This window comes from Dendrobates tinctorius, unplaced genomic scaffold (genome assembly GCF_039654945.1).
Source record: "Dendrobates tinctorius isolate UK_male_01 unplaced genomic scaffold, ASM3965494v1 ptg000089l, whole genome shotgun sequence".
NCBI classification, from domain to species: Eukaryota; Metazoa; Chordata; class Amphibia; order Anura; family Dendrobatidae; genus Dendrobates; species Dendrobates tinctorius.
Genome location: NW_027361757.1, coordinates 12,593,696 through 12,609,196, shown reverse-complemented (window position 1 = coordinate 12,609,196; position 15,501 = coordinate 12,593,696). Strand labels below are relative to the sequence as shown.

General features: G+C 42.6%; 1 protein-coding gene across 7 annotated transcripts in view; it reads left to right on the top strand.

Annotated features, from left to right (window-relative positions):
- Nucleotides 1–15,501, top strand: part of P4HA1 (prolyl 4-hydroxylase subunit alpha 1) — a 90,596-nt gene that overhangs the window by 21,975 nt on the left and 53,120 nt on the right. Inside the window, exon 1 of one of the 7 annotated variants that reach the window (XM_073585820.1) lies at nt 2,490–2,728. The exons of the other annotated variants lie outside the window; for them this stretch is intronic. Coding sequence (XP_073441921.1) covers nt 2,719–2,728 — 10 coding nt within the window. The 5' untranslated portion in view covers nt 2,490–2,718. Of the gene's footprint in view, nt 1–2,489; nt 2,729–15,501 lie in introns of those variants that run through there. 7 annotated transcript variants of the gene reach the window in all.

The following is a 15,501-nucleotide window of genomic DNA, read 5'->3' as shown; positions in this document are numbered from 1 at the left end:
GGCTGGACGGCAGCAGCTGGAGCAGCTACAGTATAGGGCTGCTGGGTCTGAGAAGAGGGGTCTGTGCAGGATGACATTCCCCAGTGGGGGGAGGGGAGTATATACGTGGCAGAGCCTTCCACCTTCCATCCCTCTCCAGCATCCCCCCCCTGCTGCTTCCACTTTATTTACTCTAAGTTTTAAGACTTTTACTTATTTGGTGAAAGTCCCAGATTTCTGCAGTAGTCTCGAGTATTGCCAGTTACAAGTCATTCTCACTTTTATAGTTATTTTTAATCACTTGCTTATTTCTTATTCCCAGAGTTTGCATTATTATTATTAGTGGAGACCCCACTATGTAATAACCCTATGCTTTTGTGTTCTGCTATACCTTTCCTTCTATACAATGCTTTCTTTGCGCACTGCACCCTTCAGCCTGACACCTGACTCAGTATGGGGATGGGTTGCGTTATATGTGTATTTTAGGAGTCTTTTTTTTCCCCATTAAATTATTGACTTGTCTCGATTATATAATTTTTTGGCAGAAACGACCGCTGTCTAAAACCTGCACATCTGTGAAACTCAAGCTCCGTCGTATTCCAAATTTTCAGTGAGCACCCCCCCACCCCACCAACAAGGGGTGGGATGAAACACTGACTCCCCATGAGTACGTGACTTGTGTCATTCCAGTAATGGTCAACCGGGGTATGCTGAATGGAGTGTGGTGGGGAGGGGGATTAATGCTTTCTATATACTTAGTTACATCCTGTCTATAACTCAAAGTGAATACCTAATTTAATTTTTATATATTTTTTTCTTTTTTTAAAAAGCTGTTGCAAATTAATGATTATATTTTCTTTGACGATTTCTGGGATATTTCTGTTTTCTATGGATGTGAAAGTGATGTTCCAGATGTTCAGTGCTGAGGTGGCTGACTAGCTGCCACACTCCTCGTGTCTAGTGCGCCTCCTCATCCTCTCCCTCGCCGTCAGGGTCCATATGGCAGATTTCAATGAAGATTTGAGGAACGTTGCGTTGACATTTAGTGGTATTGTGTCAAATACATGTGCGTCATTGATGAGTGATGGTGGAGCTTTAAGAGCATTTTGCAGAGGACGTCCAATTTTACATCTGATGTGACGTGAGCCTTGAAGATGCTGGTTTATTTGAAGGAAAATCAGAATAAAACTTGTATGCATCGAAACAGGGCTGTGGAGTCAGTAAGCCGAACCTGACTCCCAACTCCAACTCCCCAGCCCTGGTCACTACTGAGCCTGTGCATGAAGTGCAGCACAGATTCATCTCCACTAAAAGCCGGGATCCATAGATCAGGAACAGAACAGACATTTGTAGGAAATCTTATAACTTTCGCAAATTCTTATGAAAAAATTTAAGGCACATCCTGCATTGTACAGCTGTACCCAATTTTAATATATATTTTTTTGGGGGTTGGCGTCGGGTCTATTTTATTCTGACTCCACCAAAATAGACCCCGACCCCACAGCCCTGCATAGTAACGTAGATGAGGTCAACACATCTTCAATATGCAGACCCCTAAATCCAACAAATGTGACTGAATAAGGGAGAAAAGAGGCTACCAGAGCCTCCTGACGGCAGCTTATCACTCCACATAAATACCAGGTATGTAGGGTCTCAGATTGTGGTATACACTTTGATAAGTCATCCAGACCTGACTATTTCAGTAGGATTGCCCAATCATCTAATGTGTATGGAGTGGCTATCTAATCTCCCCGCGCAGATGATGGGAAAGAGGGTCATCAAGCCCTGTTGAGTTTCTCCCCCGATTCTGTTCTGTGCAGAAATAAGACCTGTCGGTCAGCCAGCTCTCTCCAAGACAGAGCTGTCAGCCAAATAATCATTTGGCTGACTGTTATCCAACGTATAGAAGAGTCATTGGGCAGACCTAGGATTTGTTTGGGGTTCTGCAGAAAATAATTTTGGCCTCATTTTTGATCATCTCTTGCAAATTAGGTGGAGCTAGGACTCATGAAGAGTAATAGCATAATTTTTGCCTGGCTGGAGTAAAATTTGTGGCGAGGCATGCACCTCTTGGTGATTCGGGCACCTCGCACTCCACCCTGCCCCTTGTCAAGACATCAATTAGTTAGCTTTTGGACATGGACAAAATTGCTGGAATGCTTCTGTTAAATTTTAAAAAAAACAAAACAAAAAACTGAAATAACTTTTTAACTGTCAAAAGTAATATTCAAATTAAATTTACTGAATGTCAACTCGTTAGTCAGACATTGCTTTTAAATTGTGCCTCAACAGAAAAAAAAATAATGAAAATGGCTTAGGCAAAAATGATGGTACCTTTTTAAATGTAATTTTTTTGCATAATATTTGGGGGTAATCACAGGTGTTTTGTCTCACTCCTTGTAAGTAAACTGCTCCAGCTATCTCAGGTTTAAAGGGTGCCTTCTCAAGACTGCATGTTTATGCTCCTTCCACAGATGTTCAGTAGGATTTTACATCAATGCTTCTGGAAGGTCTCTTCAGGAGAATCCAATGTTTTGCTCTTAACCAATCTTGGATGCTTGTTGTTTTGGGCCATTATCCCATGACCTATGATTCAGACCTAGTTTATTAACACTGGGCAGAACATTTCACTCCAGGATACCTTGATAGTCTTGAGATTTAATTGTACCCTGCACAGACTCAAGACTCCCCTTTGCCAGATGCAGCAAAGCAGCCCCATGACATATCTAAGCTGCCTCCATGTTTAACAGTAGGTATAATGTTCATTTCATTCTATGCTTTATTTTTGTCTGTGAACATAGAGCTGTTTTTAGACTTGACAAAAAGCTCCAGTTTTGTCTCCTGTCTTCAAAGGACATAATCAAAATAGAATTTACAAATGCCAGTCTCAATTTTTATGATTTGGTTTCAATCGTATAAGGTGGGTTTTCCTTTGTATTTTATGAAGTTTACTTTGACCAAGACAGCAGTGGATGGTGTGATGTACCTTAAGCTTGGTGTTTACCTCTTGGCTCTTTGGCTGCCATTTGTATTACCTGTTGCTTCAATTTTGCTCTTGTGACCTAGTCCACGGAGGGTTGCTACGGTCCCTTAGACATTAACCCCTTAGTGACTGGGCCAAATTTTTAAAATCTGACCAGTGTCACTTTATGTAGTAATAACTCTAGAATGCTTCCCAGTGACTTTGAAATTGTTTTTTCGTGGCACATTATACTTTGTGATAATGGTAAATTTAGGTCAATATGTTTTGTGTTTATTTATATTATAAAAAATATCAGAAATTTGACAAAAATGTAAAAAAAAAATGCAATTTTCAAACTTTCATTATTCCTTTTAATCCAGATAATCATCCACACAAAAACATTAATAAATAAATAACATTTCTCTCGTGCCTACTTTAAATAACGCCATTTGTAAAATGTTATTTTATGTTTTTAGCATTTTAGGCGGTTTAAGAATGTAGCAGTAATTTTTCATAGAAACTTACAAAATGTATTTTGTTTTAGGGACCTATCCAGGTTTGAAGTGACTTTAAGGGTCCTATATATTGGAAAAACCCCAAAAGTTATACCATTTTAAACCGCCTGACATACAGAAAACTGCTATCAGGTAGCTTATTAACCCTTCAGGCTCTTTTCAGGAATTCATACAAAGTGGCATGATAAGGAATGAAAATGTGATTACCACCTAAATGTTGGTAACTTTTGAACAGGTTACTGTAGCCGGCAGCCTCTAAGGCTGCTATTTGGCCGTGAATTACCATTGCAAACATCAGGACCACACACAATCATGATCTTAGGGTGCCAATGGGGATAAATAATAATAATAATAAATTTTATTTTTATAGCGCCGACATATTCCGCAGCACTTTACATTTCAGAGGGAATTTGTACAGACAATAGACATTACAGCATAACAATAATCACATACAGTAGATTATAACAAATACCAAGAGGAGTGAGGGCCCTGCTCGCAAGCTTACAGTCTATGAGGAAAGAGGGAGACACGAAAGGTGGGTGGTAACAGTTACCCTGATTGTATGGACCAGTCATAATGTTAAGTGTGTAACAGTACAGACACAGAGGGCTAATGGAGGCATAAAGCATGTGGGAACATGATGCGGGGAACCTGGTTATGGTAAAACTTTTGGCTCTGCCACACAGGGATAGATTAGGTTAATGTGTTGGGGTGGTAGGCCAGTCTGAATAAATGCGATTTCAGGACACGCTTAAAATTGTGGGGATTGGGGACTAATCGTATTGACCTGGGAAGTGCATTCCAAAGAATTGGCGCGGCACGTGTAAAGTCTTGGAGACGGGAGTGGGAGGTTCTGACTATTGAGGATGCTAATCTCAGGTCATCAGCAGAACGGAGGGCGCGGGTAGGGTGGTATACTGAAACAAGGGAGGAGATGTAGGGTGGTGCTGAGCCATGGAGGGCTTTGTGAGTGAGGGTAATAAGTTTATACTGAATTCTGGAGTGGATGGGTAGCCAGTGTAATGACTGGCACAAGGTAGAGGCATCGGTGTAACGATTGGTGAGGAATATGATCCTGGCTGCAGCATTCAAGACAGATTGGAGGGGGGAGAGTTTGGTAAGAGGGAGACCGATTAGAAGAGAGTTACAATAGTCGAGACGAGAATGAATAAGAGAAACAGTAAGAGTTTTTGCAGAGTCAAAGGTAAGAAAAGGTCGAATTCTAGAAATCTTTTTGAGGTGCAGATGACAAGAGCGAGCCAGTGATCGAATGTGGGGGGCAAAGGAAAGCTCGGAATCAAGTATGACCCCAAGACAGCGGGCCTGTTGCTGGGGAGTAATAGTGGAACCACACACAGAAATGGCAATGTCGGGTATAGGTACATTAGTAGAGGGAGGAAACACCAGGAGTTCAGTCTTTGACAGGTTCAGTTTCAGATATAGTGAGGACATGATATTAGACACAGCGTTTAGACAATCGCCGGTGTTTTCTAGAAAGGCTGGCGTGATGTCAGGAGAAGAAGCGTATAATTGGGTGTCATCAGCATAGAGATGGTACTGGAAATCAAATCTACTGATTGTTTGACCAATAGGGGCAGTGTACAAGGAGAAGAGGAGGGGACCTAGAACCGATCCTTGGGGGACCCCAACAGTAAGGGGAAGATGAGAGGAGGAGGAACTGGCAAAAGATACAGTAAAGGAGCGGTCGGAGAGATAGGAGGAGAACCAGGAGAGAATGGTATCCTTGAGGCCAATGGAACGGAGCATAGTGAGGAGGAGCTGATGATCCACAGTGTCGAATGCTGCAGAGAGATCCAAGAGAATTAGCGTGGAGTAGTGACCATTTGATTTAGCTGTTAGCAGATCATTAGAGACTTTAGTGAGGGCAGTTTCAGTGGAGTGTAAAGAGCGGAAACCGGATTGGAGAGGGTCGAGAAGAGGGTTTTCTGAGAGATAGCGGATAAGACGGGAGTGGACCAGGCGTTCCAGGAGTTTCGAGATGAAGGGAAGATTAGAGACAGGTCTATAGTTAGCGGCACAGTTTTGGTCGAGGGATGGTTTTTTTAAGTAGTGGATGTATGATGGCATGCTTAAATGAGAAGGGAAAAATACCAGAAGAGAGAGAGAGGTTAAATATTTTAGTTAGGTGAGGGGTGACAGCAGGGGAAAGGGACTGAAGGAGCTGTGACGGAAATGGGTCACTGGTGCAAGTAGTTGGGCGAGAAGATGCAAGGAGCCTGCTTACTTCTTCTTCTGTGACTGGTTCAAAATCAGAGAGTGAGTTTGATGCAGTGGGGGAGGGAGGACAGTGCATGGTATGAGGTGATTGGGAGATAATTTCCTGTCGGATCTGGTCAATTTTTTCTTTGAAGTAATTGGCCAGATCGTCAGCTCGGAGCTCCGTGGTTGGGGCCTGTACTCTTGGATTGAGTAGAGAATGAAAAGTGTCAAAGAGACGTTTCGGGTTATTGGACAGTGAGGTGATGAGGGTGTTGAAATAGGTTTGTTTGGAGAGGTGAAGGGCAGTGTTGTATGTTCTAAGCATAAACTTAAAATGGATAAAATCTTCGTGTAGATTGGATTTTCTCCACAGACGTTCGGCGCACCTGGAGCACCGCTGCAGGAAACGTGTTTGCACCGTGTGCCAGGGTTGTCGCCGTCTGCGTTGTGGTGTTCTATTTATAGGGGGTGCAAATTCATCCAGGGCACTTTGAAGTGTTTCATTGTAATGCTTCAATGCAGAATCAGGACAGGAGAGGGAGGAGATAGGGGCCAATGAAGACTGCAAGTTCTTCATAAGTTTCTGGGTGTTAATGGCCTGTATGTTTCTATAAGTATGGACAGTGGGGGTGACCTGAGCAGCATGGCAGTTCTTGATAGAGAATGAAAGAAGATTATGGTCAGAGAGCGGGAGAGGGGAGTTTGCAAAATCATCCACTGCACAAAGCCGAGAGAAGACCAAGTCGAGGGAGTTTCCGTCTTCATGCGTTGGAGAATTAGTAAGCTGCGAAAGGCCAAATGAGGAGGTTAGAGATAAAAGGTGAGTAGCAGATGGGGAGAAGGGAAGAGCAATGGGGATGTTGAAATCACCCATGATGAGGGTAGGGATGTCACAGGAGAGAAAATGTGGAAGCCAAGTGGCAAAATGATCCAGGAACTGATGGGAGGGGCCGGGAGGACGATACACCACCGCCACTCGCATGGAGAAGGGGGTGTAGAGTCTGACGGCATGGACCTCAAAAGAAGGGAAGACAAGTGAGGGTACTTGAGGGATAACCTGAAAGGTACATTTTGGTGATAGGAGCAGACCAATGCCTCCACCAGCTCTATTGTCTGATCTTGGGGTATGAGAGAAGTGAAGCCCCCCGTATGAAAGAGCAGCAGCAGCGGTAGTGTCTGACTGCTGGATCCAGGTTTCAGTAAGAGCCAGGAGGTTAAGAGAATTAGAAAGGAAAAAGTCATGAATGAAGGAGAGTTTGTTACACACTGAGCGAGAATTCCAAAGTGCACAATTAAGAGAGACAGATGGCATGCAGGGAATATTAATAAGATTAGAGGGGTTTCTGAGTGTAGCAGTCGGGAGGTTTGACTTTCTATAACATGGGGGACCAGGGTTGGGAGCAATGTCTCCTGCGACTAGGAGAAGGAGGATAGAAAGAGTGAGCAGATGGTTAAGTGATTTGTGAGAGCGTCTCTGATGTTGAATGGTGGGACTGACTGGATCTGTGCAGTTTAACGACGTGAAAAGAGCATGAGTGCTATACATAGGAGAGGAAAGAAGCGAGGGGCCAATGTGGATGGAGTGTAGAGAGTTAATGCCAGGGCGGTGGATGTGTGTGAATGCAGCGGCCAGGATATAAATTACACAAATGCATATGGTATATATTTGTTGTACTCCTAATGTACAGGGAGTAGATGTATATAAATGTCTTACCTGTCTCCTGCCTTGTCTAACTGCCATGTTATAACTGCCAGTACTTTGATAAACTGTACTTGGATAAAGTGTGCATAAATGCCCCCTGCATAAATGCTATCCCCAAGCTATGTCTGAATATATAGGAGGATAAGACTTAGAACTTTTTTTTTTTTTTTTTTGGGCTCTCTCTCTTCTCATTAATCAATCACACTAAATTAAGACACCAGGACCCAATAAAATGTTGTGGTCAAATAAACACATGTCCAGCACTACATGGATCATAAAGCACTTTGAAAAGTTTCTTGACCTCACAACATAAGGGGACAAGCAGAGTAAGTTGAAAAAAACTATATACCAGATATAAGTTTGCAGAGTTGAAAACACAGAGATAGCATTCAGGATTAACTGCTTGCTGACATTGAATGGAGACACAGGAGTGGATTCAGAGCAGAGATTGGAAAAGCTGGTAAAGAGGAAGCCCCCACACTCTTATAACCATTTATATGATATATTTATTATGGACAGCAGCATCTAAGGGGTTAAACAGATATGAACGGTGTCAACACTGATCATTTGTGATACAGAAAGTTGTCAGCTATAGTGTACAGTCGACAGCTGCTGGATTGTCACCGGTATGTGGAGGCTATTCTCTTATATCTCAGGTCAGTTAAAAGACGTGTTGACGGTCATTAAGGGGTTAAATTTCTGAATAATATGTTCAACTATAGTAACGGGAACATCAAGCTCTTTGGAGATGATCTTATAATCCTTACTTTTTAAACGATGCTGAAGTTTAAGAAACCAACTTCAGCTTCACACCTTTTAACATGTTTGCCTAAAATTTTGCATGATGCGTGTTTTGCATGCGTTTGGTATGCGCACGAGGCGCAGCGCAAAAATGCTAGTGTGAAACTAGCCTTAGATCGCTTACATTTTTTTTTTTTTTTGTGGTGGTGTTACACATTTGAGTCAGTGTCTCAAAAAAAGGACTTGTATGCATATGGAGAAATGGTGGTAAATTATACATGAGTATATCTATATTGCTAAACATGTATATTTGTGTTTAATAAACTAAACTGCGTCATTCACTAATGTGCATAGAGGGAATATGCCATTTAAATCTGTAGGTTTCAAGTCCTTGGGGTGGGTCCTCTCTCTCTCCATGGTGCTGTTGTGGGTCTGGAAAAGCCAATTACTGGTAAATTATCAATTTCATGCCATCAGTCTAGATTGTGCATTAAAGGGAATCTATCAGTAAGATCAAACCTTTTAAGCTGTCTATATGGGCATGCAGATCATAGTCAAATAAAATGATTCCTTGATGGCCACGATCTATTGTGTTATTCCAGAGAAATTCTCATTTTTCTTAAAATGTAAATGAGCTATTAAGAGCTCTGAGTTGGATATGGATCTCCCCTGATAACCTGTCTCCAGAGATTATTTTAACTGAAAAGGGGGTGTTACCAGTATGAGACATGTAGGTCAAGAGAGCAGTCTGTCGGTCATTACATGTCTCGCACTAGGAGTGCTCACTTCCGTTTTAAAATAAGCCCTGGAGGCAGATTTTCACTCAGATCTATGTCCGGCCCATAGATCTTAATGGCTCATTTACATTTTGTGAAAAAAGTGTCTTTCTCTGGAATAAGACATCAGGTTGCAGATATCCAGGTGTCATTTTATAAATGAGACTCCGTTGCACATCATGTAAGTCCCATATTGTCTTGGATTTCTTCAAAAAATGTCTGCAGACCCAAAATGACATACTTGTAAGGCTGAGTTCACACGTGGCGTTTTTTTTTTCGCGTTTCCGCGGCGGTTTTGCCACGAAAAATAAGCATCCCATGCATTCCTATGGGATTCAGCAATGCTGTGCTAATGCTGCGGTTTTTACTGTGACGGAATCGCTTTGCGGTAAAAAACGCAGCATGCTCATTAACTTTGCGGAATCGCGGCGATCCCGCACCCATAGGAATGCATTGTTCCGCTTGCTTCCCGCATGTGGCTGTGCACACCATGCGAAAAGTAAGCAGAACAATTGCGGATGGTACCCACGGTCCGGAGGAGAGGAGACAGCGGGATTTAACTAGTTTTTAACTCGCTCCTATTGCGGGCACATGTCAGCTGTTGAGAACAGCTGACGTTGCGGCTTTGAGGTGGGCCAACCTCAAAGCGGGGGATACCGGTTGCTGACGCAGTAGTACATCAGCGGTTGTTAAGGGTTTAAAGAGGCAGTTCCATCAATATTTTTAATCTTAGTTTTGCCACTATTTTATCCTTGATGACCTGTCCTTATAATGGGTCATCAATGTCTGATCAGTCAGGGTCTGATATCCAGCTGCTCTCGCTGTCGGCGGTGGCCGCCGGATGGAACTGCTTAATGGGAATCTGTCACCCCATTTTTCGAGTATCAGCTGCCGGCACCGCCATCAGGGGCTTATCTACAGCATTCTATAATGCTGTAGATAAGCCCCCCCCCCCGATGTAACCTGAAAGAAGAAAAATGAGTCAGATTATACTCACCCCGGCGTTCGGTCCGGTCCGATGGGTGTCGCCGTCCGGTCCGGCACCTCCCATCTTCTAACGGTGACATCCTCTTCTTTACTGCCTGTCGTGGCTCCTGCGCAGGCGCACTGCTCTGCCCTGTTGAGGGCAGAGCAGAGTCCTGCAGTGTGCAGGCGCCGGGAGAGATCCGGCGCCTGTGCACTGCAGTATTCTGCTCTGCCCTCAACAGGGCAAAGCAGTGCGCCTGCGCAGGAGCCACGACAGGCAGCAAAGAGGACGTCACCGTTAGAAGATGGGAGGCATCGGACCAAGACCGGATCGCCCCCCGGTGAGTATAATCTAACTCATTTTTCTTATCTTTCAGGTTACATCGGGGGGGGGGGGGGGCTTATCTACAGCATTACAGAATGCTGTAGATAAGCCCCTGATGGCGGTGCCGGCAGCTGATACTCGAAAAATGGGGTGACAGATTCCCTTTAATTGTAGCTGCAGAGCTGCTCCGACTTCTGCAGGGTACTGCACATCGGCCTCAATGTCTTGCCACATCCGGCAATTAATGAAGGCATGGTTGAATTAGACACTGCCATTCTAATCCAATGAGGATAAAAGTTCCCTATGTATCTTGACTGTTGGCGCTTAACCCAGCAACAATTTATGACCAGACAATCCATTTATTGCATATATAATGAAGACCAAAAGCTTAACTTTTTTTTTTCCTTTTGTGTGATTGCTTCTGTCTGGTTGTTGTGATGCCATTTTCCTGGCGATGAATAGAAAATGCATGAAGTTGTCTTGAGGCAAGACCTTAATTTTAACCAACATGCTTTAGAATATAGGTATGGTCATTTAATTAAAGAAAACTGACTGCCAGAAGTTTTTTATATACTATTTATTGATCACAACATAGAGAGTAATTCATTGTTTACAATGTCATAACTTAGTATTTTGTAGCATAACCTCTTAGTTTAATTACTGCACCACACCGATAGGGCATTGAAGCCACAAGGGGATTCATGACATCATGAGGGATCTTGCTCTATTCAATTTGCAAATCTGCAAACCATTCATGTTTATTGCTATAGGTTCGGTCCCCGTCTTGTCACCCTAACTCATCCTAAAGGTGCTCTATAGGGTATAAATCAGGTGATTGGCTTGGCCATTGCAACAGGCGAACATTTTTTCTTTACTAACCAATTTTTTTTTTACTTAATTGGATGTGTTTTTAAAATTATTTTCTTGCTGAAATTTCCAGCCCCTTTCTACTTTGGCATTACCATGTGGTAGCATTACACTCTCCAGTATATCCTTGTACATGGTAGCATTCATATTTCCAGCAATTCTATGCAGAGGGCAGATGCAATGCAGAAAAGCAACCTCAAAACCATGACATTGCCACCACCATGTTTCACTGTAGGTGTTTGGTATCTTACATCATTATGTGTGTATATATAGATAGAGAGAGATAGAGATAGATATATATATATATCTATTAGTGCTTGCCATCACTACCAAAGAGATTGAACTTGGATTCATCTTACCGCAAAACTTTAGACCAATCTTACTCTTTCCGTTGGCTGTGTTTGGCAAATTCAAGTTGGACCTTCCGGTTCTTTGCTGAGATGAAAGTCGTCTTGACTGTAACTTGTGCATTCAACCCTACTGTTTTAGCCGTCGCACCAGTTTCGCGATTCACTTTGACCCCATATTCTTCTTTCATTTCGTACGGAATCTGTACAGCACTTTGATGGACATCAGACACTGATTTTTTTTTTCATTAATAATGTGATCAACTTTGTAGGAAGTTTTCTGTGGTCATCCATTTCTGTGTTTGTCAGCTGTTACATAACCTTCACTTTCTTTCTTTATTATACGTGACACTTGACTCTGAGAGAGCAGTTGAATTCCATAGCGAAATCTTTTTGGCTTTTGCTGAAAACTAACACACAAAGGGATAAAACAATGTCAAGTTCAGTTTTCATCCTTATAGCTGACAACCATTTGCTTTCAGTTTAGTAAAATCGCCAGAAAATTGGCATCACAACAACCAGACAGAAGTAATCACACTTACTGTATAATACTTTAGATATCTCTGTTCACGACTGAACTCCAGATTCAACAAGCGTAAACCCCTTTGACACTCTTCATAGAGTTTTTAATGGAAACCTTTTTCAACACTAAAATATTTCCGATGATATGTGAAAATGTTGCCTCTGTGTAGTGAGCCACATCTGACACACTGTAGGACTCCAGCCAAGCATTCTTTGTCTTGTCTTTATGTATTTCTGGGCACCTGCAGATATTGTTGTTTTTCTGATTACAACAACCTGTATTCTGACAGGAGGTCACTTTGAATGTTAGTGTGCATAATGCTGTTAGAATACAGATTTCCATGTTCTTTGTGGAAGAGGTTATAACCTTGCCAAAAGCATATAGCTACTGTAAACATGGCTTTCCCTGTCATTCTGCATGTGAGATATTTTTTTATTTTATTGTACAGTAATTTATTTATATTTTTTTTACAACTCTTATTTCTCCCCCCAAATTTTATACTTTAAAATGTAGAGAACACAAATGCAATGGTTTGGGAATGTCTTCTAGCCATCCTAGAGCATAGATCAGAACTTGAAAGTTAGGAGTTATTTTTTTTTCTAGTGAAATGGAAAAATGTCTTTTAGGAAATGATGGCAGCAACACTTCTCAAAAAAAGGTTGGAAAGAGTAATCAAAAGACTGGAAAAAAATGGTACTAATGAAAAAGAAAAGGAGGGACCATTTACAACCAAGTAGTAAATGTGTATAAAAAGAGCATGTTAGAGAGGCAGAGTCTCTCAGAAGCAAAGATGGTCAGAGGTTCACAAATCTGAAAATCTGCGTCTAAAAACTGTGGAACAGTTTCAGAAATTTTTTTCTTCAATGTAAAATTGCAAAGACTCTGAATGTTTTGATGTTAGATTTGATATTCAGGGATTCTGGAGATATCCATCCAATTTCAACAGTCCATATTGGATGCTTGTGATCTACAGGCCCTCGGGCAACCATGGTTGTGGAGTCTGTAAAGGTACTGTCACACTTAGCGATGCACCAGCGATATGACGCGGTCAGGATCGCTGGTGCATCGCTAAGTGGTCGCTAGTGAGCTGCCACACAGGCAGATCTCACCAGCGACATCGCTGGGAACGGGGGTCGCTACTTACCTGTCACACTAGGCGATCCTGCGTCCTCCTGCCCGCGTCCATGCTCGTCTCTCCACAGGAAGCGTCGTAGGAAGCTGACGAACGTCACAAGTTATAGCGATATTGCTAGAGATATCGCTTAGTGTGACAGGCCCTTAAGCCAAACCACTAACTCTGACTCCAAATCCTCAATTTCCCTGACTTCCGAATCCACAGCACTGTCTCACTAATGAGCATGTACATGGAGTACAGCACAGATTCATTTCAACTAAAAGCCAAGATCAGGAATAGAACAGACGTTTATAGAACGTCTCAACTTTCCCAAATTCTTATGAAAACATTTCCAGCACATCCTACACTGAACTACTGTACCCACTCTATTGTCGGAGACAGTCCATTTTATACCAACTCCACTGAAATGGACGCCCACTCCAACTCCACAGCCCTGCCGGCACCACTGCATTAAAAACTCACGAGTTAGTTGTGCAAATCCATTGCATGTGCTCGGGAATGCTTGCAAATATCATTCTGTGAGCATAGTTCTGTGCAATCTACAGATCCGAGTTAAAATTCTATCATGTAAAGCAGCAGCTATATAGCAACACAATTCAGAAATGCTTCAGTCTTACCTGGCCAAAGCTTTAAATTGGACTGTGGTTAAATGGGAACACTGTTGTAGTGATGAACCAAAAAGAGATTCTGTGTCCTGCAGACTCCAGAGGGATGGACCATCAAACTTGTTAACGGCGCACTCTTCAGAAGCCTCCATCTCTGATGAGATGCATTGGCAGCTTGCATATCTTGAAGGCACCATCAATGCTCAGCGTTATGTAGAGGTTTTAGAACAGAAGCGCCCGTTCAGGCAATGTCTGTTTCAGGAAAATCTTGCATATGTTTAGCAAGACAACGCTAAACCACATACTGCATCCATCACAGCAGCCTGGTTTCATAGAAGAAGCCTTCAGATGATGAACTGGTCACCTGCAGTCCAGACCTTCCACCAATAGGAAACATTTGGCCCATTATGAAACTATAAAAATCCCAAGCTGGTGAGCTGCTGGAATCCTACATCAGACAAGGATGGGACAACATTCCTCTCCCAAAACTCCAGCAATCTGTTTTACTCCCCTGACATTTACAAAGACGGGATGATACACAATGGTGGACATGACCCTGTCTCGACGTTTGAAATGTTGCTGCCAACAATTTGTAAATGAAATGAAAAAATGTCTACAGTTTACTTTCTGATCTGTGATCTTTGGTTTTGTTGTGAATAAAATATGGCTGTAAGATTTCCAGACCAGTGCATTTTTTTTTTTTTTTCTTTATATTTTTGCGCAGCGTCTCAGCTTTGTTTGGATTTGGGGTTGTACAACGCGCAAATCATTCCACTATGTCAAAAGCAAAGTGACACATTTTGCTATCCTGACGCTATCAGCACTTTTTATTCACAGACCATTTAGTCATTAGTATTGTAAGTGTCGCTTTGTTGCGATGAGATTAGGGCCACATGGTGGTTGATGCATATGGACTGAAATGTCTGTCCTGTGATGGTATCACACTTAGCCAATATTGCCACATTAAGGTCTCTGGCAGGACTGTCAGTTATTTATGGCACTGTTAAGGTCTTGGTGCGGATTCATCAAAACATAGCACAAAGTGGTATATTTTTAATGTTTTATGTACGTCTGTGGAATACTAGGCAAAGAATAGGACCTGTTCAGTTTTAACATGCCGAAAACTTTCCCACAGAAAATAAACTGCCACTGAGTCTGGCAGTGGCCCTTTCCCCTCTCGCTTTTGAGAATATATGCAGTATTTGTGTTCTTGTACAATGAAGTCAAAAGAAATGTCTTTTGGCAAAACAAGTGTTCCGCCTTCAGGTTTCTTAGTGTTTGATCACCTCCAAGGGGGGTTGTCTGAGCTTATGATACTGAGGACCTAACCTAAGGATCGGTCATCTGTATTTGGTGTGGGGGGCACACTTCACACGAACACCATCAGCTGTATCTGCTCTGACGGAGACTGGATGTAAGCAGTTGACAAAGCTGAGCTCTATTCTCTTGGTAGTGGCCAGTGTCAAACCGCATCACTACTCTTATTGAATTAAGCTGGAAACAGCTGATGAGTGAGGGGGCTACATGTTGGACACCCATTGATTTGCAATACCTGGCCTATCCTGGGCTCAACAATATCATACACCCGGACAATCAAACTATCCAAAGCAAAGATGGCCGTTCTCGCACCTCCGATAAGGTGGGCAGTAGAGCCTGCCACCACTGAGCAGTACTCAGCAGTTTCGGCCATTGGGCCTCAAAGTGACACCAGGCAGAGATTAGTGGGGGGGGGGGGGGGCTTCTATTACAACATATAGAAAAGGAGAGGGCTGGAGGTGATGGGGGGAAAACCTTTTGGTAGTACAAAATATAGCTAGAAGTGTCTAAGGTACTTTGTA